A 23,410-nucleotide genomic window follows, 5' to 3' on the forward strand; every position below is an offset into this window, starting at 1 on the left:
TCCTATGCATTTTCTAGGTATGCCAGACTCTGTTGGCAGATGGTATAGTCAGTCTAGCCACGTACATGCAAAAATCAATTTCCCTCAATTTAAAATGAGCCACAGTTAATTTCGACCTAATTTATTGGCTTATCGACCTGTGACCCCTGGGCCTTCGAAGAAGTGGCATGGGCGGCCTTCAAGCACTGAAGTGGCTGATGAAGCTAAAACCAGAAAAGGCGGGGTGGGCTGCTGAGCAAGATCAAGATTTGAGTTTCCTCCTATGTTATTGTGAGATGCTCAGCTTTTTTTTAACTGTAACATAACTAATGCTTTGTGCATTTTATGGTGGGTTCCATAAAAATAGGACTGCGTAACGATCACAAGTACAATAGTGTGTTAAAAAATAATTACAAAGTTCTGTTATCCACTGGGTAACTGTTTATTATAATGGTAACATCCATGCCCATAGCACTGCCACTAGCCAAGAGCTGGAAGATCCTATGTTCCTGGCCGCGTCCTGGACCCTCCGATGTGGCACTGTTCAATAAATCTTTCTGTGATAGTGATGTTCTCTATCTGTGCTGTTCACCATGTTCACTAGTCAGATCTGGCCATTGAGCAGGTGAAATGTGGCAAGTGTGACTGAAGATTTGAAGTGTCTTTCATTTAATTTTAACGAATTTAAAGTTGAAATAGCCACATGTGGCTCTTGGCTACTGTGTAGACAGCACAAGCTTTGACAAGGCCTCTTCTTCTCACCTGTAGGCAACCTCTGCTTCACTCAAGAGAGAAGTTCCTTCAAAGACCTGCTCGTGTAGGCATGGCAAACAGGGCAATAAAAGCAAGAGTGGAGGGCTTGGGTCTAGACCCTAGGTATTGGTGGCTGCTGACTGCCAAGTTGAGTGTCAGGAGACAGTGGTCCTTCTTTCCTAGGTAGGAACTCACCAGGGGGACTGTGGAGGGCCAAGTGGGTCCAGTGGTTGGCTCTAGGGCATGCCTCTGCACAGTTGCCTCCTTCCGTCAGTCACTTAGTCGATGAAGGCTGGCTAATCACAGGGTGAACCAAATCTCTGTGGCTTCACTTTTCATCTGGCCTTGCGCAAACACTGCACTTGTATTGGGCTTCGCTAAAGTGGAGTGCAGACCCTGCACGTTCTGTTTAGCAATGAAAGATGTAAACAGTGCCTTAACAGTGGGGCCATCTCCCTGCCCTGCCCTTTGCTTCCTGTGCTTTTGTTGACTTACCTTGATGTAGCTGGGTCTGTCTTTCTTCCCTTCAACCCTCCAGATTGGCATGAAGACAAACACTACAGGCGTGTGGTCTTCATCTTTGCATATAAACCTCCCCCCCTTCTTGGCTGACCTTTTAACTTAGCATGCCATTGCTGTTGCTGCTGCTGCAGGCTCTTAGCTTGGAAAATCAGGACCCTTCACAATGATTTATCTCCAGTCCCCTGAATTAGATTCAAAACACAGCTACGAATTCTCAGAAAGCCAGGCTGATGTGATTATATCCCAAATCTGAGTGGCTGACAAGGGCAATAAAAAGATGTACCTATATCAAATGCATTTGTGCCGTGTAGAGACCAATATGTTGTTTATTATCTCCCCCCATTTTTAGGGGTTTTTTAAATGAAGAAGGTAACTGATGTGACCTCTGTTATTTAGAAGAGAGACTAGCCTGTTGAGTAGAAACCCTGGGGGAAGATGACTAGGGTGAATCTTACGTGAAATAAATGTGGGGGTGAATCAATGGGTGGGCCCTCAGTTGGGATTTTAATATTTTAGGGATACTGAGATGATTTCCTTCTGACTTTGGTGGGCTGGTGAGCTGAGGTGTAGTGTCGTGATGCAATTTTTTTTTTTTTTTTTTTTTTTGAGACAGAGTCTCGCTCCGTCGCCCAGCTGGAGTGCAGTGGCTCTATCTCAGCTCACTGCAACCTCTGCCTCCCAGGTTCAAGCAATTCTTGTGCCTCAGCCTCCTGAGTAGCTGGGATTACAGGTGCGCATCACCATGCCCGGCTAATTGTTTTGTATTTTTAGTAGAGATGGGGTTTCACCATATTGGCCAGGCTGGTCTCGAACTCCTGACCTCGTGATCCACCCACCTTGGCCTCCCAAAGTGCTGGGATTACAGGTGTGAGCCACTGTGCCTGGCCTTGATGAAATTTTTAACTCTGTGCCCAGAGGCATTGGAAAGGCTGGTATGATCTGGTTGAGCCTGGAGGGCTCTGGGTTAAGAGCCACCTGTGGAGAAAGGCTAGCTTAGGGACTGTGGCTGGGAAGACTTTAATAGGTACCTGTGAGATAGCAAGCTATAAGGTTAAGGTCCCAGATAGTTGAGGACCCCATTTGTCTATTAGCCCAGGAGACACATGCGAGACAGTTTCATGTGTCTCTGCCCCAGGGACCTGGGAAGACAGGCCAGTGCTGATCTGCCCAAGGATCTCAGCCAAGGAGTCCGAGATGGCAGGGAGTGGGGGCAGAACAGAGTGGGGTGAGTGTCCTGTGAAACCAGGAGTGTTTGGAAGGACTTGCATGTTTTAAACCTGTGCTCAATTAACTGAGTAACCTGAGACTCTGTACCTATGACTTACCTCATCTGTGTATATTTAGTTCCCTGAAATTCTCTCACTGAGTGGTTAAAAAAAATCTGCAGTTAACTGTGCACGTGGTTTGCTGAATTTGGCAAGGTGTGCTGTTGGTGGTGGTGGTGATGGGTGGGGTGGAGGGGGAAGGTTACTGCAGAAACAAGGCCTTCAATCTCTAGAGGAGAAAAATGAAGGAGTGGATGTGGAAAGTTGGTTAGAGGTGAAAGAGCTATCTAAACAGAGCTGAGGGAGTTTAGCTAGCAGACCAGAGCCTGTGGGATATCCGCCTGTTGCCTCACTTCCTGGTAGCCCAGAGGGCATCTCCTATTACTGAGAAGTTGGCCAAGCCATTGGGTTTAATGCACTCCCCCTTCTCCATTAGTCTTGTTTATAGCTGCCCTCACAGGGTGGTGAAGAAGACACTGGTAGGGTATAGAGGCCTTCGGTTTTGGGATGTAATGTTTACATGCTTTTCTCTTGGAGTTAGGAAAGTGCTAGAAAACAGTGTCACCTGTGGGCTGGAGCCTTGGGACCTGGAGGTTGGGTTTCCCCAGGTTTCGGAGTTCGGCTGGGAATCAAGGAGAAAACTGCCTGTGAGTTTCAGTTAGGCAGGAGCTCCTAGCTTGACTCAGGTGTGCAGTGTTTTGTCATTTTATGTATGTCATTGCTTGCTCTTAGGCCTTTCGCTAATGTTAATGTTTTATGTGGAGCCGTTTTGTGAGGAATGGCTTATTTTGGTTGAGAGGCATTTGGTAATGAAAAGAAATGATGTTTTAGTGCGTCGAAGTTTATGAAATGACATCCACAGGTTGCATCTCATTTGATTCTTACGACAATCTTGAAAAATGGGGAAGATAAGAATGATTATTCGTCTCATTTCAGAGATGAGTATCTTGAGGCTCGAAAAGGTGAAGTGACTTACCCATAGTTAGACAGGTGATAAACCGGAGAGAACAAGACTCAAACCAACCAGCGCACTTGTTTCAGATTTACGCAGGCATATTTGTCTATCCTAAGTAATCTAGTGAAATTTTTGATCTCAGGCAGGGATCTGCAGCTTTTTTGCAGTGCTTTTTTTCTCCACCTTTAAAACCTGGAGATCTCATATAATTCCACTTTCTCCTGGCCACACTGATCTTGTAATTTTTCAAACACAGCAAGTCTCAATCAAGGCCCTTCTCATTCCTGGCTTTTGCTCTGCCCTGCCTTAGGTCTGGGTCTCTGTTCTCTGCCTCACTTCTCCATCCCCTTTTCCCTAACTCCTCCCTCTTCATCCTTATGGTGTCAGTACATAGGTCAGGTCTTCAGTGAAGCCTCACTCTCTCCCCGATATGAGGTTAGGTCCCCTGTGTAACAACAGTAATTCAATCATCATTCCTGAAATTAGTTGTTTAATGCGTGTTTTCCCTACTATATTCAGAGCTATGAGGCGGGACCTAGAAGCATGTTATTTTTCTTTCTTTTTTATTTTTTGAGACAGGGTCTAGCTCTGTCGCCCAGGCTGGAGTGCAGTGGCATGATCATAGCTCACTGCGGCCTCAATCTCTTGGGCACAAGCGATCCTCCCACCTCAGACTCCCTAGTAGCTGGGACTACAGGCATGCACCACGAGGCCCATCTAATTTTTGTATTTTTTGTAGAGATGGGGTTGTGTCATGTTGTCTAGGCTGGTCTTGAGCTCCTGGGCTCGAGGGATCCACCCGCCTTGGCCTCCCAAAGTGCTGGGATTGCAGATGTGAGTCTGCCATTTTACTAACACCTAGTATAGCATCTGGTATATAGTTAGTGCTTGATAAATACTTATTGACTGAACGAGGTGAGGGGCTATTTATGGTGAAGCTGCAGAGGGCAAGTTGGTGGTCTGGAACCATCCTGAAGAGCTGTGAGAAATGGCTTTGGGCTCACAGGGGAATCCTCACGTAGGGCAAGTCCTGGCTTAGGGTGCACTCTCTTAAGGGGGTACTTGCTGTGCTCACTCTGACTGTGTTTCCTGCACTGGGGCCGTGTGTTTTCAGTCAGTGAGGACCACCACATTGCCTTAAAGTCTGTCTCTGAGCTTAATCTCATTTGCAAAATGTAGCATTTCGTTTAGATGTTCTCTGAGATTCTTTCTGGCCTCATTTTTTTTTTTTTTTTTTTACCAACTGGTAAATTAAGGAGTGATATTATGTTCATGAGAGAGTTTTCCACAGTTTCTTTTTAGTAGGGAGCCCCTCCCAAAACAGCAAAGCACATTTGCTCACTGACAAAGTGGGTTCACCAGGATAGAGTGGCACACAGAGGTAAACAGTAGATAGGTTCTCCCTGCCAAGGATCAATCAGAAAGGGAAATAAGCTCTCTAAACTGATACTATAAGGCAGTGAGATTATGATTATCATCCTTTTAGCAAAGAGAAAGGAAAGGGCATATGTGTATTTTTCTCTGTAGAATGGTCGTGGCTCCAGTGAAGGAGATAGTAGTGAATGCTAAGTCCTAGGCCAGGGTCTTTCTCTCCTTGTTTGCTCATCTGGAAAATGGGCAGCCTGAATTCATCAGCAAAGTAGTTCAGGAGTTCTGTAGGTGAAGCATCTTGAGCAAACTCAAAAGTCAAGTGAGTGAGCTGAGATTCCATGAACTGGGCCTCTCTTCCGGGAGTGCTCGTAAACTAGATTTCAGCTTTCCTTCTGAGGTGAGGAGTCCAGGGAGGATAATAAGCTTGCTAAATATAGTGAGAACACAGTCTTGAAAGGGGACAGCGAGAGGCAGTTTGCATACCTAGCATTTAGGCCATGTAAAGGGATGGTTTGGGAAAACCTTGTTCTCCTTGGACCTCAGGAGGGTGTCTTTGGCTTCCTCAGTTTCGTCATATAGTTCAGGGGAGTGCCTGGCTCCTTCTGTCCTCACAGTTGAAGGACAGGATATTTGTTTTATGCTATATTGTAGAATTTTAAAAACGCTTCTTCGTATTTCACTGCTAGTGAAGCAGAGAAATGAATCAGACTGCCTTATTTGTCCTCCTTGTACCGTGTTTTGGGAGGAGGCTGTGTAGGAGTTGTGAGGACTGCAAGCTGTGGGAGTCTAGGACATCCTGATCTTTGGGTTTGACCAATTTGAAAGAGGTGTAGAGAGGGTACCTGTGACCCATTCGATTCAGTGCCCCACCTCCTGCATAAGCCTCAACAACTATACAGATTTCGGTGGTTTTATCGGAAACTTTTCATCATTGGCTTAGACTTGCAACCCTAATTCCCCCAGAAGTGCTCTGTGTGAGCTAACAGGTAAGAAATGATTAAAGAGCCTACAGGGTGCCTGGCACCTAGCAGACCTCAGTGCCTACTTCATCCGCAAGTGAACGCATGAGTAATCAGTCCCTTCATCCAAGCCATTGACTTCCTCCCCTCTATTTATAACAACGCAGAACTTGAGGACTGGGTGGTAGCAGGTCCTTCCCCTTACTCTGAATAATAGGAGGTGAATCATTTCACCTCTCCAGGTTGCCAGGGCACGCAGGGGGCTGAGGGAAAACATGTGTGGCGTGATGAGGACTTGTTTGATGAAGATGCCGAGGCGAGTCAACGTGTGGGTGGCATCCACTGTTGTGAGCTGGCGGTGGATACTAGCCTTGGGCCTGCGGCTGTTTCTCCAGCTGGGGACAGGGAGGCCTGTGCGGATGCTGTGGCTCTGCAGATGCCGCTGACAGCACTTTGAAGGATTGATTTGGCCAGAGACCCGGTCCCCAGCCTGCCTCCTGTATGACTCATTCTAGCTGCATATTTTGGTAGCGTGAGGGCTCGAGATGAGATAAAAGGAGCACTTCTTAAGAGTGGAAGCTCCTAGGTTCTTGATTAGCACTTGAGAAATGTAATGTTCTCTGTAGGTCCTAGAGGCCTTAAAAAAATGTAGGTATATTTCACATTACATAAAATCAGCCATTTTAAAGTGAACTGTTCAGTGGACTTAATATCGCCACGATGTTGTGCTACCACGATTTCCAAAACATTTCCATCGCTCTGAAATAAAACTCCTTACCCATTAAGTAGTGATTCCCTCCTCTCCAATCTACCAGCCCCTGGTAACCACTAATCAGCTTTCTGTCCCTATGGATTTACCTATTCAGGGCATTTCATATAAATGGTGTCATGTAATATGTGACCTTTTGTATCTGGCTTCCTTCACTTAGCATATTGTTTGTGAGGTTCATCCACATTGTAGCATATATCATCAGTATATTCTAGAGTCTTAATGACAATCCCAAATCCCCAAAGACAAGCCCCCCACCAAAAATGGTACATCTTTCTAGCTACTGTCATTTAGTTCCAGCTCCTGCCAGGAGGCAGGGGAATCAACTAGATTCATTGTTTCCCAAAGAAGCTGCATTAGAAATACCTGAGGTTGGGGTGTGTCTTCTCTTTTTTTTTGAGACGGAGTCTCGCTCTGTCGCCCAGGCTGGAGTGCAGTGGCATGATCTTGGCTCACTGCAACTTCTGCCTCCCAGATTCAAGCAATTCTCCTGCCTCAGCTTCCCTAGTAGCTGGGACTACAGGCACGTGCCACCATGCCTGGCTAATTTTTTGTATTTTTAGTAGAGAAGGTTTTTCACTGTGTTAGCCAGGTTGGTCTCCATCTCCTGACCTCATGATCTGCGTGCCTCGGCCTCCCAAAGTGCTGGGATTACAGGCATGAGCCACCACGCCCGGCTGGGTGTGTCTTTTAAAAAAGACTGATTCCTGGGCTCCAGGCAGAGGGCGACAGAGCTGGTAGGCACGGAGTGGGGCCTCTTAGGTGATTCTGACCTTCAGTGGGGCATGGGACCCCCCCCAGGCCAGGTGATCTTGGGGGTTGGGGTGGAGGGGGTTATCTTGACTCTTAACGACCTGCCAATGAGCCAGATGCTGTTTGTTGTTCATGATGCAGTTTCTGTGTTCAGAGGTTTCTGTGGCATGTGATTTTTCTCTGTTTGCCTTCTGAGGGGAGGCACTCGGCCCCTCCCTGCTGCCTTAACAGCTCCAATTAATTGTGTCTCATTTATCAAGCTCCAGCTATGCCCTGTGAGCTAGAGAGGGGAGAGGGAAGGTTGTTCACACCCCAGGGTTGTGGTTATAGCTGATTGCACGTCAAGGTTATGTTCTTGGGAAAGCCACCCTCCCACGCACTCCCAGGCCAGTGTCTTCTGGGTGTGGGACCTGCGTAGGGGATTGGCGATGGAAAAAGGCTTGGGGAGGAGGAAAGGGGAGATCCTTGGGGATGGATGGAAAAGGAACCAAACAAACCGGAAGCCACTGAGTAAGTAAAGGGATCTAGGGACCTGTGGGTTGTTCTTGATTGCTGGGGGCTGCCCGGGGCTGCTGGTGTCTTGGCCACATGCCGTGGAGAGCTAGCGGGAAAAGCCTGCTTTGTTGACTTCTTTTCTTTCCCTTGGGGGTGAGGATGGGGGTAAGGTGGAGACAGAGGAGGAAGGTGAGGCCAGAGGGCAGAATGCATGTCTTGATAATAAAATTTACTTCCTGCCAGCCTGCCTGCTGGCTCCCCTGTCCTGCGCGCATCCATTCCTGATTCTTGCAACTAGGTCTGCTGTGGGGGGATGGGCAACTGGGCTGCCTTGGGGATCAGCTGTGACTCACCAGGGAGTTATTCTCATGACCAGGATGTGCCTGACATCTCGCCAAGCAAAGGAGCTGAGCTGTTCTTGTGAGTGCCTGGTGGCCCTCGTACAAGTCATTTCTTGCCAGGGATTTTATCCCCCTACTGGGCTGCCCCTTTTCAGTCTGCTTTGATGAGTAAAAGGGACATCTAATAAAAAAAGCTTTTCTTAAAAAAAAAAAAAAAAAAGAAAAAGAAACAAACAGGTGTTTTACCAGGCTTGCCTTCTAGAGGTTTTCTTTTCTTTTTTTTTTTTTTTTGAGGTGGAGTCTCACTCTGTTGCCCCGGCTGGAGTGCAGTGGCACGCTCTCGGCTCACTGCAAGTTCCGCCTCCTGGGTTCACGCCATTCTCCTGCCTCAGCCTCCCGAGTAGCTGGGACTACAGTCACCTGCCACCACGCCCGGCTGATTTTTTGTGTTTTTAGTAGAGACTGGGTTTCACCGTGTTAGCCAGGATGGGAGGTTTTCTTTGTAGAAAAGCCCTTGGATGTTTTGAGGCTTGCCCTTGGTGCTCTTCTCACCTTTCACCTGCCTTGGGATTGGTGAGGCGGTCTCCTGTCCTCTGAGTAGATCGATTTCACCAAGTTGTCTTCAGACCTTTTACCCACTTTGATCACTGAAAGCTTTGCAACCTACTCAAAGCATTATCTGAGTGTTACCTGCCAGAGGGAGCATTTTGATGTCATCTTTGAGGATGCCCAAGTTGAATATTTGAGGACTTTTTATCCCAGATCCCAGGGGAACATGGGTGATTTTTTTTTTTCTAGGTTCCTAGTCCTTTATTGTATTGACATTTGCATAGTTTTCTATCCCCACTCTGGTTCAAGAGTGCAGATGTTTTGGGAGGGGAGGAAACTTTTAGCTGGGATTCCCAGGGCACCTGTGTTGTGAGTTTCCGATCTCCAGATGGATCCAGAGGATTGGGCTGGAAAGAGAAAGGAGGAAAAGGGAAGGCTTCAGTGACCGGAGGAGATTCCTTTAGCTGCTTTCTCTTTGTAGCATTCTGGATTAAATAATTTATTTACTTCTATTTCTTATTTGCACTTCTCTGTTAGTGCTTGCCTGGACTTCTCTATCTGGGAATGAGAAGAGACATTTTGGAAGGACATATTTTCCTAGGTCCTTCTCTTTAAAGTAAGGTCGACTTTCAAATGTTTTTCAAAAAGAGTTTGATCCTGGATCAAATTAAATGCAGGTATTTAAAACCCCAAGTAACGTCGTTAAGGATTAGCTGCTTTGTCCTTCTGCCAGCCAAATATGTGGCACAGGTGTTTCTCTTTTCCCTGATGACATCTGAGAGCACCTCAAGGAGTGGGTGGGGAAAGTTCGAGTGTGCTGGGGGGAGGAAGCGAGAGAAGGAGAAAGGAGCTGTGGGTTTTCTGCTGCAGAGCCTTGATGAGAAGACAGCTTGGAGGGCAGGTTGGCCCAGGCTTGAACTGTCATCAGTCTAGGCTTACTCGTGGGTGGGGTGAACTGTGTGGGCTGGAGTCCCAGAAGCTTGATTTCCTTCCATGTGTGCCTCAGACAGCTGAGGTTGAGGAGGCTGGTGGAATAGGCTTCTCTCAGACATCGCTCAGCAAGAGAGGCAGCCTGTGATCCTGGTTTCATGGCGTTGTCCTGCTTCTGAGTGTTGGACCACCTCTCAGAATTTTTTTTTTGAGACTGAGTCTTGCGCTGTCGCCCAGATTGGAGTGTGGTAGCTCAACCTCAGCTCACTGCAACCTCTGCCTCCTGGGCTCAAGCGATTCTTCTGCCTCAGCCTCCCGAGTAGCTGGGACTACAGGTGCATGCCACCATGCCTGGCCAATTTTTGTATTTTTAGTAGAGATGGGGTTTCACTGTATTGGCCAGGCGGGTCTTGAACTCCTGACCTCAGGTGATCTGCCCGCCTTGGCCTCCCAAAGTGCTGGGATTACAGTTGTGAGCCACCGAGCCTGACCAGCTCTCAAAATTTTTGTTATTCCTATCGTGACTTTGCTTTCCACAGAGTGCGTGGAATGTATGGTTCAGGTGTTCAAATGTCAGTCCTCAGACAGTTAGCCATCAGCCAATGGTGAAATAAGAAAATAAAAGTAATGTAGTTTTCCATACAGTGAAACAACGGTTCTTTATTCTGAGATGATATGCTTCCTCAGTTTTCAGTGTTAACACATCTTTGAAAAAATGACAATGACTCTAGATAGTGGCTCAGCCACACCGCTGAGCCTTTGGGATTTGTCTGTTACGCAGCTTACCTTACAGGGCAATATGAGGCTGTCCTCTGTTGGCCTTCCTCATTTTTATTTTATCGGTTTACCAAATCTAAAAGTCTGAGAACTAAAATATTTCCTTATTTGAGACCCTTCAAAAATAATTTTGAAAAGCTTCACAATGATACTTCTCTCATTTCTCATTACCAGCTGAAAGTAAATGACAGTACCACCAAGCCAGAGAAAACATAGTTGGAACAGAAGTTTGAAAAGCATGTGATCTTTCTGGCCTATGAATTTTTTTTTGAACAAGGGCAATGTTTCCATGCTTTGGTTTAAAATCTTACCAGTGCATGTCATACATAGAGTAAGGATCAGAGTAACCAGAGATTGGTATCATAAAGGATGAAAATAATCAAAGGAATTGGTTATGCCAATGAGAGCCCAAGAAGCTTTTCTATAATCTGTTTACATCCAAAATAGCAGGGGACTCATTTCTTTGTGGGGAAGTTGAGTGTGACAGAATATGCATGAGGTGGGAGGGGAAGAGGCCACCTTGGCCCAAATGCTTCAGATGGCAGAATCTTAATCATTTCTGCTTGACAAAGGAGGAAAGAGTCTTGATTTAGAATGTGTGTGGCCATCAGTTATTGTGGGTCCTAATTCCTACATTGATCTCTTTCAGGTTAGTCTGAATGATTCCCACAATCAGATGGTGGTGCACTGGGCTGGAGAGAAAAGCAACGTGATCGTGGCCTTGGCCCGAGATAGCCTGGCATTGGCGAGGCCCAAGAGCAGTGATGTAAGTATTGTGTTGGCTCTGGGCACACCTTGGTGCCATCAACATGCCCTTTTCTGATCCACTGGGATTATCATACCGGAAAAAGTAGTGGGTAATTGGAACATGGAAGGGATGAATTGTATGACAGGGAAGATAATCTAGAAAATGATATATCCCTTATTTGCTGAACACAGGGAGGTGCAGTCAGTGTTGCAAAGAGATCCATGCAATGTGTGATTACCTTTGGGAAGTACTAGCGTATGGACTGGATTGTTGCATCTGCCCAAGAAAATACCAGAGTGCCTTCCTGGGCAGAGCTGCCTGCCTGCAGCTGAGCCAGATGGAATCAAATTGGCCTTTCCCATATGCTGGTTTCTTCTAACCCATTATAGTGGGATGAGCTGTTGAAACTGATTCTCTAATATTCTTAATTTCTATAGCTGGGTATTTATGATGTTTAGTAGATTAGGTACTTTGAAGACTCAAGATGCCAAGGGTTACAAACTCAAAGGCCTGTGGGAGGCCAGGAGTGAAGCCTGGCCTTCAAGTTTATAACACTCTTTTTTTTTTTTTTGAGTTGGGGTCTGGCTCTGTTGCCCAGGTTGGGGTACAGTGGTGTGATCTTGGCTCACTGCAACCTCCGCCTCCTGGGCTCAAGCCATCCTCCCACCCACTCAGCCTCCCGAGTAGCAGGAACTACAGGTACACACCAGCATCGCTGGCTAATTTTTGTGCTTATATGTATTTTTTGGTAGAGATGGGGTTTTGCCACATTGCCTAGGCTGGTCTCGAACCCCTGGGCTCAAACAGTCTGCCTGCCTCGGCCTCCCAAAGTGTTGAGACTACAGGCGTGAGCCACCACGCCTGGCCATTACAGCACTCTACCACCTCAAAGAAATATGGTTTCTCCCATTTTTCTTGAAGTCTGTGGCCTTGTTGGACAATGTATGTCTGTCATTTCCAGTTTTGATGGAGATGCACATTCAAGAAACACTCTCCCGTTTCTTAATTTGAACGTACTAATGGATACTTGGTTCCTGTGTTGGAGAGACATGGGGAAGGGGAAGGGCCTTTGGGGACCTGGAGAAGCATGCTTCCGAGGAGCATTGCTCGTCGGCAACAGGCTCTGGTTGCCGTGCAGGATGCAGGGCCCAGTGTTGCCAGATCTTCTGGTTTTCCAGAGGAACCCAGAGGTCTGGAGTTTCATGTGAAAACTGCTGAGTCTTACAAGTTGGCAGCCAGTGTATAGTTTTTACAGACACCGCGTGAGCCAAGTAAAACACATGGAAGGGCCAAAGCTGGCCCGAGGGCTGGTCCCAGGTCTGTGGCCTGTGCCCCGGACTCCTCCTTGTGGGAGAGAGGAGCAGCCCCTGCCTCAACCTGGGGTCTGACGCTGTGGCAGCGCGAGGCTGTGGATGGAAAACCATGCTTTACAGCTTCGGTCACCCTGCATTCTGGCCAGGGGAACCTTCTGATGAATTTGCCAGCACTTTCACCTCAGCCTTAAGGATACATTTATAATTCTTGAATGTGGATTTGGTCTCTGTGAGGTCCCTCTCTGTATATCCACTGTCTGGGTTGGGTGTGTTGAGAAGCAGGTGATGGGACGTTGTCTCAGGGACTGTTTCCAGGGAGTTGAATTAGGGCAGCCACAGACAGGGAAGACAGAAGGGCTGGCTGGCAGGATGCCTGGCTTTGCCCAGGGTGGGTTCTCAGCCATGGTGTGTGGGAGATCACCGCTACTGATGGCCAGTCTGGGTGTAGTGCTCTGGGGCAGGGCTAGACTTGTTTGGGGCAATGACTTTGGCCCATTTATAAATATGATTAGGTTTTGCAAGTTACAGCTGTGGCCACCACAGACCGCTGTGTCTGAATGCCTTTGGTGGCCGGGTGTGGTGGCCTGTTCCTGTAGCCCCAGCTACTCAGCAGGCTAAGGCAGGAGGATCCCTTGAGCCAAGGAGTTTGAGGCTGCGGTGACCTATCGTGCTACTGTACTTCAGCCTGAGTGACAGCGAGACCCTCTCTCTAGAAAAAATAAAACAAAAATTAGAAAAGGATGCCTTTGGCCCTGTGAGACTCTTCATAGGCACCTGTGTGTAGTCACTGCCCATGGGCATATCCCTCCTGGGCACAGGAGATATATATACTGTGCTATACTGTGTTGAGAAATCCTTCTTGGAATTTTTATGCATTTAAAAAACTCAATCCAGACAACATTTTTTATGAGGTAGGTAAAGATCTTAAGCATTGTTTTATAGTTTTGCTGGACAAACAGGAGCCAAGAGGTGTAAAGACACTTGCGTGAGGTCACTCAGTGTGTCAGTGGGAAAGTCGGGGCTGACGAGAATCAAGGCCCAATCATGTACTCAGTGTGCAAAGATGTGGTATTAGTAGGGTGACCAACTTGTCTGGGTTTTAGCACTAAAAGCCCCACATCCTGGGATCCTCCCTTAGTTCCGAGTGAGCCAGGACGGTTTGTCACCCTAAGTATTGCCAGTCTGTTGAAACCCAACTCTTGCTCTCTCTGTATATTTGGGTGTGTCTAAGAGCCCGTTGAACACTTGAAGAGGGATACACTATTGTGGAATGAAATGGGAGATAGAGCCGAGGTGGGCAGATCACCTGAGGTCGGGAGTTCGAGACCAGCCTGACCAACATGGAGAAACCCCATTTCTACTAAAAATGCAAAATTAGCCAGGTGTGGTGGCACGTGCCTGTAATCACAGCTACTTGGGAGGCTGAGGCAGGAGAATCACTTGAACCTGGGAGGTGGGGGTTGCGATGAGCTGAGATCACGCCACTGCACTCCAGCCTGAGCAACAAGAGCGAAAACTCTGTCTCAAAATAAAAAAAAAAAAAAAGGAGATAGATTAAATGGGAAGGAAACAAGGAAACGCAATGGCCAGGGTTAATAAGTAGGGATGGCAGAAACGGCCTTCCTCTCTGCAAACTGTGTTAAAGGATTGGCAGATGCAACTGAGATGCCTGATGTAAAAAGTTAATGTGAAAAGAAATGATGACTCAGAGGCAGGAGTTGGGGTAATAACAATCCAAATTCTCTTTAAAGAAGACTGAGCGTGGTTTGTAAGGTCCCGTCAGCAGTCCAGAAGGGAAAGAACCTAAACAAATCAGGAACTGTGTGGGTGTTGGTGAGTGGCCAAGGTCATGCATATTCAATATCTAAAAAGGGATGGCTCTGGAAGCTGGAATCCAGAAAGGCTTGCTCTTAAACAGGGGGGAAGAAATGAATCATTATCCACTGATGAAGTTGAAGCCAGTGTGATTCCATGAAGAGAACGGCTCCTGCAGGACCCATCTGTCCTGTGATAAATTGACAAAAGAATCAATAGATGTTTATCTCAACTTTTCCTAACTCTTTGTTTCTACTCTCCCATGATGTATTTTACAAAGTACTAGGATTACTAAGTGCTCAGGTGCAACATAATTGGCTGAAGAGCTATCCAGAGGTACAGTCCACCAGAAGATCAGAATCAACCAGGGGCTGGGTGAGGTGTGGCTCACGCCTGTAATCCTAGCACTTTGGAAGGCTGAGGTGGGTGGATCATTTGAGGCCAGGAGTTCGAGACCAGCCCAGCCAGCATGGTGAAACCCCGTCTCTACTAAAAATGCAAAAATTAGCCAGGCTTGCTGGCACAAGCCTGTAATACCAGCTACTCAGGAGGCCAAGGCGGGAGAATCACTTGAATCCGGGAGGCGGAGGTTGCAGTGAGCTGTGATCCTGCCACTGCACTCCAGCCTGGGTGACAGAGTGAGACCCTGTCTCAAAAAGAAAAAAAAAAAGAAAGAAAAGAATCAACCAGGAAAGATACTGTGCAGGATAGGACTTGCTGCCCTTGTTCCTAGAGCAGTGTGACATCATGATTGTGCCCCTCAGGATTGACTGGGGAGCAGTGTCAGTTCTTGCTAACAGTGGGAGGCTGATGTCTGGCTGAGCACAGGCTCTGAAATCAGAACACCTGGGCTGGAATCCTGGATGTGCCATTCATTAGCAATCTGACCTTGGGCCAGGTGATGTTCCTTCTCTTGTTCTCCTCTGTCACTGACATAGTGCTTGTTAAACCTTGCTACCCAAAGTGTGGTTGTGGTCTGTGGATCAGCCCTTGGGGATTTTCTGGGAGCTGGTTAGAAAAGAATCTCAGGTCCCGCCCGGACTTCTTGAATCAGAACCTGCACTTGACCAGTGTCTTGCCGGGACCAGGGGCAGGTGGGGGGCGGAGGGCGGGGGCAGTCTGTGGGCATATTACAGTTTGAGAACATTGCTGTAAAGTAATTAGAACAGTGCCAGGTGTGGGGATGTTTTCTGTACATTTTAGCCGTCTTCTGTTTCTCCCCTTTCTCTCCCTCCTCTTTATTATTATGTAGTTTTGAAGTACAAGGGAAAGAATTTAAAATCACTCACTTTGAAGGACCATCTTTGTAAAAGATGGATCTAACCAGAAACTGTGGGCAGTTTAGTAACTCCTCCCCTGCTCTTTAGGGAGTAGCATCATATTGAGGTCAGAGGGGACTATTTAGTGCAGAAATCCTGTCTGGATGAAAAACCAACTAAAAGCACAAGATGAGTGAGTCCGGGGTGTTCTCTCAAATTCACCTGGAGACCGTATTGGACCGTGAGTCAGCAGCATGGTGCTGCCATGAAGAAAAGACAGCTAGAAAGGAAAGCGCAGGTCGGGGTGGAGCCACCAATCCGCTTGAGCTAACTGCACACTGGCAGAGGCCTTTTCTGGGCTGTTCAATGTGGGGGAAGGTAGATAACTGTGCACCAGCTTTAAGCATTGTCCCTGTTCTATGGAGCTTATAGTCTATGCTAATTAAATAGAAATAAGAATTAAGGACTGGGCGTGGAGGCTCATGCTTGTAATCCTGGCACTTTGGAAAGCTGAGGTGGGCAGATTGCTTGAGCTCAGGAGTTGGAGACCAGCCTAGGAAACCCCATCTCTAAAAAAAAAATACAAAAAATTAGCTGGGCGTGGTGGCGCCTGCCTGTAATCCCAGCTACGCAGGAGGCTGAGGTGGGAGGATCGCTTGACCCTGGGAGGATTGCTTGACCCCGGGAGGTCAAGGCTGAAGTGAGCTGTGCTTGTGCCATTGCGCTCCAGCCTGAGTAATAGAGCAAGAGCCTGTCTCGTCAAAAAAAGAGAAAGAAATAACAATTGTGAAGGCAGGATAAAAATGTCATGTTGGAATTTTTCAGCCTGGCCAAGGGAAGGAAAGTTGATGAGCAGTTCATGATGGCCTTCAGGCATAGGACGGACTGTTACATACTTGCTTTTCACCTCTATTAAGTAGAAGACCCAAAGAGATGGATTTTGTTTGTAGGTGAGAATTAGGGAAGAGCTCTTTGATAGTGAAGGTGGTTTTACCTCCGTGTGCACGATGGCAGCGGCATGGCTGAGAATCTCAGGAAGGCTCCCTACTTGGTTAATGTGGGTCTTTTCTCTCTGCCGGCCAGCGCTCCTTCCAGTGCTTGGCCTGTGGACTTGGTATAAGACCTTCCTACTTAGCAGAGAAACATTAAGATGGAGAAGAGAACATTCTCCTAGAGGTAACTTGTTGGAGTAGAGAGACAACTGGACGTGGAATCGGAAGAAACTGTCATAGTTTTGTCTCTTACTAGCGGTATGACCCGGAGCTAGCCATTCACTTCTGGGAATCTTAGTTTTTGTTTATCTCTTAAATGGAAATCTCTTAGTGACTCACTGATTCATTCAGTTCATTCTTTTCTGTTCATTTATTTATCACATTTGTTTACTTGCTCTTTGGTTTATAATGATATTTATTCATCCTAGAAATCTTTGTTGAGTACCTGCTATGCCCCAGGTACACTGAAAGAGACAAAGGTGAGACTAACTCCGGTTTTTCAGATGAAGAGAGAGAATGTTTGTAAAGGAGTATTGCATACTGAAAAATGCTACCTTAATGTAAACTATCACCTTTGTGCCCCTGAAGAAATACATAGGGGGTTATCAAATTATGGGATGTCAGAGCTGGAAGAGACCTTAGTTTCCTTCCTGAGAAGCCATTATTTTGCTCCATGTGATGTTTGAACCTAACCAGGACACTAATGTCCGTTCTTGGCCAGCAGAATAGAAGTGAGAAAGTGCTACTTCATCATTTTACCCACTCAGATTATCTGTGAACTCTCAGCCTGCACAATTTCTGAAGCTGCTTTTGTGGCAGCCCCTTACTGTGTATCTGGTAGTTGGGAACACATACTGTGTGTTCTAATAGCTTCTTCGACTGTGACCCAGATAAAGGCAGAGGCTCTGTCTTGGCCTCTTCTAACCTTAACATCTAGTAATTATTAAAGACCTGCATGTGCTCTCTGTTCCCTTTCTACATACCTTGTGTTTACATAGGGCATTGTTTGCAGACATTTACATGTTTACATGCCCATCGTGTCTAAAGACTATGTCTTTTATTAGTCTTTGTCTGTCTGGTGTCTAGACAATACCTGGCTCACATGGAACCCTCAAAACGTGTTTGCTGATGACTCAGACAAGCAAGGATTGGAATACACCCTGCTCCACTTTGAATTCACCTGCCCTTCCCTCCCTCCCTTCCTCCCTCTCTCCCTCCCTTCTCCTCCCTCCCTTCCCTTCCCTCCCTCCCATCCTTCCTTCCTCCCTCCCTCCCTCCCTCCCTTCCTTCCTCCCTTCCTCCCTCCTTTCCTCCCTTCCTCGCTTCCTCCCTCCCTTCCTTCCTTCCTCGCTTCCTCCCTCCCTTCCTTCCTTCCTCGCTTCCTCCCTCCCTTCCTTCCTTCCTCGCTTCCTCCCTCCCTACCTTCCTTCCTCGCTCTGTCACCCAGGCTGGAGTGCAACGGTGTGATCATGGCTCACTGCAGCCTGAAACTCCTGGGCTTAAGTGATCTTCCCACCTCAGCTTCCCAACTAACTGGGACTATAGGCTCAAACCACCAAGCCAGGCTCATTTTTATATTTTCTGTAGATATAGGGTCTCACTCCGTTGCCCAGGCTGGTCTCAAACTCCTGGCCTCAAGCCATCCTCCCACCTCAGTTTCCCAAAGTGTTGGGGTTACAGGCGTGAGCCTGGCCTCATTTTTCTTTAATGCTCATCCTAATCCCCTTTTCCATGAATCATTTGAAAAATAACTAAGTTATTATTAACATATTCACCTATCAGGCTTGTTTTTAACCCAGTGATTATATTAATTATTTCACATCTCACAGGTAGGTACGAAACATCTGAGACTTTCATTCTCCTATTTGTTACCTGTGGTGATAATGGCCTTGAGATCTCTGGCTTTGGAGGCAGGCAGCTTAGGTCAGAATTCCACTCTGCTACTTACTTTCTGTGTTACTTTGGCAGGGGACTAACCTCATGAACCCCTGATGTCTTATCTGTAAAACAATTTTAATAATTGCATTGCCATGCAGGGCTGTTGTGAGTTACCTGAGCTCATTCATTTGAAGAGGTTGGTACTTTATCTTCACATAGTGAGCACTCGGGGAATGACAAACATTCTTATGTTTGTCACTGTGATTACTGCATAGCCAGAAACTGGGGTACAGTAGAGAAGCAAATACGATTGGCACCCTCATGGATTCTGCTGCTGTTACCATCTCCCATCCTACAGAGTCATAAAACACTAGTGCTGGTGAAGGGATTCTGCTCCCAGTATTTTCACGTCACTCAGCACTCTTTCATTTCCATCTCGGGCTACACGGTAGAGACCCATGAGGGTTTTCTTCTCTTTTGTGTGGAATGCTGTACAAACAGAACTTCCCAGCAGAAGAATGAAGAATTAGATACGTTTTGGGCACCGTTCAACAGATGGCAAAACAAATCCTCCGTTCCATTCCCCTCAGCTAGCCACATTCTCCCTCCTCTGGATGTAATTTGTTAAACACTTAACTCAGCCCTGGTGAGGAGGTTATTACTGTTTCTATCATTCGTCTCCTGCTCCAGGGACTTGCCTTGGCCTCAAAAAAGAGGATTGTGTATTCCAGGCAGTGGGGACTGCAGGGGTCCCATGCTTTCTGCCCCCACATGCTTGGGGACAGACATAGAGGTGCCTTGCCTCACCTTTGTGTGTTATCTGGTAACATCTGTCATTTCCTATCAGGCACCTAATGGGAGCCATGTTCAGGATCCAGGATGGGATGTTTGAAAGAGATCTTTCTGGCTGGGCACAGTGGCTCACGCCTGTAATCCCAGCACTTTGGGAGGCCGAGGCAGGCAGATCACAAGGTCAAGAGATCGAGACCATCCTGGCCAACATGGTGAAACCCCGTCTCTATTAAAAATACAAAAAAAAAAATAGCTGGACGTGGTGGCAGGTGCCTGTAATCCCAGCTACTTGGGAGGCTGAGGCAAGAGAATCGCTTGAACCCGGGAGGCAGAGGTTGCAGTGAGCCGAGATCGCGCCATTGCACTCCAGCCTGGGCAAAAAGAGTGAAACTCTTGTCTCCAAAAAAAAAAAAAAAAAAAAAGAAAGAGATCTTTCTGCCAGTTTCTCACCAACTCTTTCTTTTTCTTCTCCTTTTCTGTATATTCCAGGTGTACGTGTCTTATGACTATGGAAAATCATTCAAGAAAATTTCAGACAAGTTAAACTTTGGCGTGGGAAATAGGAGTGAAGCTGTGATTGCCCAGTTCTACCACAGCCCTGCGGACAACAAGCGGGTAAGGAAGCGGCCATCCCTCCTGTCCTGACTTAATGGGACTAGGTTTTGGAAAGATTGCTGCACTTAAGGGGGTGCTAGGAGATGGCGCTCTCTGTGATCTTTGTAGCATGACTGATGGCCAGTGAGTTTTTGTGCTAACCTGGGCGTCTGTGACAGACTGCTGTTCTCAGGGTGGGTCTCTGCACAATCAGGCAGGCCAAGTACTGGTCAGGCAGGATTTCTAGACAAACAATGGCAGGTTAAACCACAGAAAATCAGCCAAATATTATAATACCTTGCCCGACTCGCAGATGGCAAAAATGTTTCCCAGGTACACTGAGAATAACCTTGCAGTCTAATTCATGTTTTCTAGGACACTATCAGTGTGTCTGCTTGCGTGCTTATGCGTGCTTGTATGTGTGTGTGTGCATGTACGTGCTTGTGTGCATGTGAGTACCTGTGTGCCTGTGGGTACCTGTGTGTGTGTGCTTGTGTGCATGTGGGTAACTGTGTGTGTGTGCTTGTGTGCTATGGGTACTTGTGTGGATGTGCATGCTTGTGTGTGTGTGAGGACCTTTGTGTGTGTGCTTGTGTGCGTGTAGGTACTTGTGTGTGTGTGGGTACCTGCGTGTGGGTGCTTATGCACGTATGGGTACCTGTGTGTGTGCTTGTGTGTGTGTGGGGATACCTGTGTGCATGCATTGGTACCCATGTGCGTGTGTGGGTACCTGCGTGCGTGTGCATGCTTGTGTGCACGTGGGTACCTGCGTGCGTGTGCGTGCTTGTGTGCACGTGGGTAGCTGCGTGCGTGTGTTGGTGCACCCCTCTGTCCCTCGGCCTCTGAACCTGTACCGATATGGAAAAGAAAACCAAGGCAGCAGATATTGCTATGCCTCCTGCTTTGTTTTCCCAGCTGGCTGGCCCTGGGGGCTTTGTTTCTTCAGTTAGGCAATTTGATTTGAGGAAGCGTTGACCCTGGGCCCCCAGGGAGGTAGAGGCGGGAGGGCAGGAACCGGGCAGCCGGGCAGCCGGCAAGGCTTTCCTGACGGTTGGGTAGCTCTTAGCTCGGAGAGTTGTATTTCATTGCTTTCTTCCCCACTCTTGGGTTACCTTGTTTGTTTCCAGGCCAGATATTCTACGGAAAGACCCTTAGTAGAAAAACTAAGAGAAACGTTCTAGTAGCAAAAGCTTTCTGCTCCAGAAAGGAACAAGCAAGCAAGATCTACAGGGTCCTCCTTCCAGTCCCTAGTGCTGGCTTCTCAGGTTGCTTGAGGTCTCTTAGCAGGGGCTGCATTCAAAATATTTAGTGACTGGTGTGGCTTGGGCACTGACCAATCAGAACAAATCCTATCTGGAGGAGACTGGGTCCTGGACGTGCCCTGCTGGGCCATGCATTAACTTTTGAGTTGCTGAATTTCAGGCAGATCCTGGGGAAGGGAACAGGCCATGGGAAATGTCGTGGGGTAGGCTTAGGAAGGGCCACTTAAGGGTTTCAGGGCAGCGGCTGTTGACCAGCTGGTACAGAGCAGTTGTTTTTTAACAACTGGAATGGTTATTACTGGTACATACTTGTTAAAATATCAGCTCTGCCTGATGATCTCAGAGTAGAGTGGCAGTTAGGAGCAAACTTCGCTTTCTTACCTAACTCCAGGGTGACAGAGTAAGTTTTCCCTCTGAGATGAAAAGCAAGGAGAAGGTGTTGGAGGGAATTGGCCCCATAGACGGGTCAGCCAGCCTTTGTGCCCCTCTGCCCCACTGCACAGTGTGGCCCGGAGTCCTGGCCCCCGGGACTCCCAGAGGGGGGTGGGCCGTGCTGCTTGCCTTGCCTTTGGCTTCTCCATGAGGTGAGGAGCCCTGCCCAGGGTCCAGCTCATAGCTGCCTCTTCTGTGGATGGATCCATATGTGCCCCGCCTCTCAAGAATCAAATTACACCTGCTGATGTGTTGTACGCTTGGAAATGCAGAGTGGATTTTGTGTTCTCACACAAAAATAACTATGAGAGGGAAAGCATTTGTTAATTAGCCAGATTTAACCATTAAACAATGTATGTATGTTTTTAAACATTATGTTCTACACGATAAATACATATAATAGTATGTCTATTTAAATAATTAAATTTGAAAAAAAACTAATCAAATATTATCATAAGTAATGGTAAAAACCAGAATTTCTTTTGCAACAAGCTAATAACACCTGGATTTCTCAATTTATTAAGTTGTACTTACCTGATGGTGATGACGATTACTATATTTACACATTGTCTCAGAGCTCACTCTTGCAGAGGTTGTGGCCTCGAAAATGCCTTGTTGTCCCTCTGGAATCGTTTCAGCTTCATCTCCTCCTCCTCCTCACCTCCTGCCGTGGTGCATGGATGTCTATAGGCAGGCTCCATCTCCTCCTCCCCAGCTCCTCCCCTAGAGCACAGATGTCTATAGGCAGGCTCCATCTCTTCTTCCCCAGCTTCTCCCCTAGTGCACGGATGTCTATAGGCAGGCTCCATCTCCTCCTCTCCAGCTCCTCCCCTAGAGCACAGATGTCTATAGGCAGGCTCCATCTCTTCTTCCCCAGCTTCTCCCCTAGAGCACAGATGTCTACAGGCAGGCTCCATCTCTTCTTCCTCAGCTCCTCCCCTAGTGCACAGATGTCTATAGGCAGGCTCCATCTCCTCCTCCCCAGCTCCTCCCCTAGAGCACAGATGTCTATAGGCAGGCTCCATCTCTTCTTCCCCAGCCCCTCCCCTAGAGCACAGATGTCTATAGGCAGGCTCCATCTCCTCCTCCCCAGCTCCTCCCCTAGTGCACAGATGTGTATAGGCAGGCTCCATCTCTTCTTCCCCAGCTTCTCCCCTAGTGCACAGATGTCTATAGGCAGGCTCCATCTCCTTCCCAGCTCCTCCCCTAGAGCACAGATGTCTGTAGGCAGGCTCCATCTCTTCTTCCCCAGCTCCTCCCCTAGTGCACAGATGTGTATAGGCAGGCTCCATCTCCTCCTCCCCAGCTCCTCCCCTAGTGCACAGATGTCTATAGGCAGGCTCCATCTGTTGTTCCCCAGCTTCTTCCATAGTACACAGATGCCTATAGGTGGGTTCCGACTTCCTTTCTGCTTGTTGTGGGTTGTGGTGAGCAACTGCTAAGGCCACAAGTCTGAAGAGTCAGAAGACAGGACAGATGATGTTTTGGACTTGGAGGAGGAGGGTTGGTGCAGGCAGAGGACTGGGGCTTTGGAAGCACTGGATCTGGAGAAGGAGCAGAGCAGGGGCCGTGGTGTTTGGGGCAAGAGCAAGGGGAAACTGGAGGGTGATTGCAGTAAAGGAGTTTAGGTGCTGCACAGTGGAATGGGGGTGACATGTTTGCAGCCCAAGTGCTGTGTACCTGTGAGTGGTGTGTCTTAGATTCTCATGGGTGGATATTCTTTGGAGTTGGTGGGGATGGAGAAGTCAGGAGAAAAAAGGCTGCCTTCTTGGAGAATTTGTTGACAGTTGGACCTCAGGCCTCGAACAGGCTGAGTAGGTTGGGGGGGCAGCATTCTCTGTAGATAGTTTCTAATTCCCCAGAGAAGGCTGCTCCTCACCACCCCACCAGACTCTCAGGAAGGAAAT

At 47.5% G+C, this 23,410-nt stretch overlaps 1 protein-coding gene across 8 annotated transcripts in view; it reads left to right on the forward strand.

The window, feature by feature from the left end:
* The window catches only part of SORL1 (sortilin related receptor 1), a 180,561-nt gene that overhangs the window by 6,317 nt on the left and 150,834 nt on the right, over positions 1 to 23,410 (forward strand). For 7 of the 8 annotated variants that reach the window (XM_063671515.1, XM_063671516.1, XM_054441732.2 and 4 more), the window contains exons 2-3: positions 11,068 to 11,184; positions 19,705 to 19,830. In XM_063671515.1, the coding sequence (XP_063527585.1) occupies positions 11,068 to 11,184; positions 19,705 to 19,830 (243 nt within the window). Of the gene's footprint in view, positions 1 to 7,667; positions 7,837 to 11,067; positions 11,185 to 19,704; positions 19,831 to 23,410 lie in introns of those variants that run through there. The other variant, XM_054441734.2, reaches the window with a different exon arrangement.

Source organism: Pongo pygmaeus, chromosome 9, assembly GCF_028885625.2.
Source record: "Pongo pygmaeus isolate AG05252 chromosome 9, NHGRI_mPonPyg2-v2.0_pri, whole genome shotgun sequence".
In the NCBI taxonomy this organism is placed as follows: domain Eukaryota; kingdom Metazoa; phylum Chordata; class Mammalia; order Primates; family Hominidae; genus Pongo; species Pongo pygmaeus.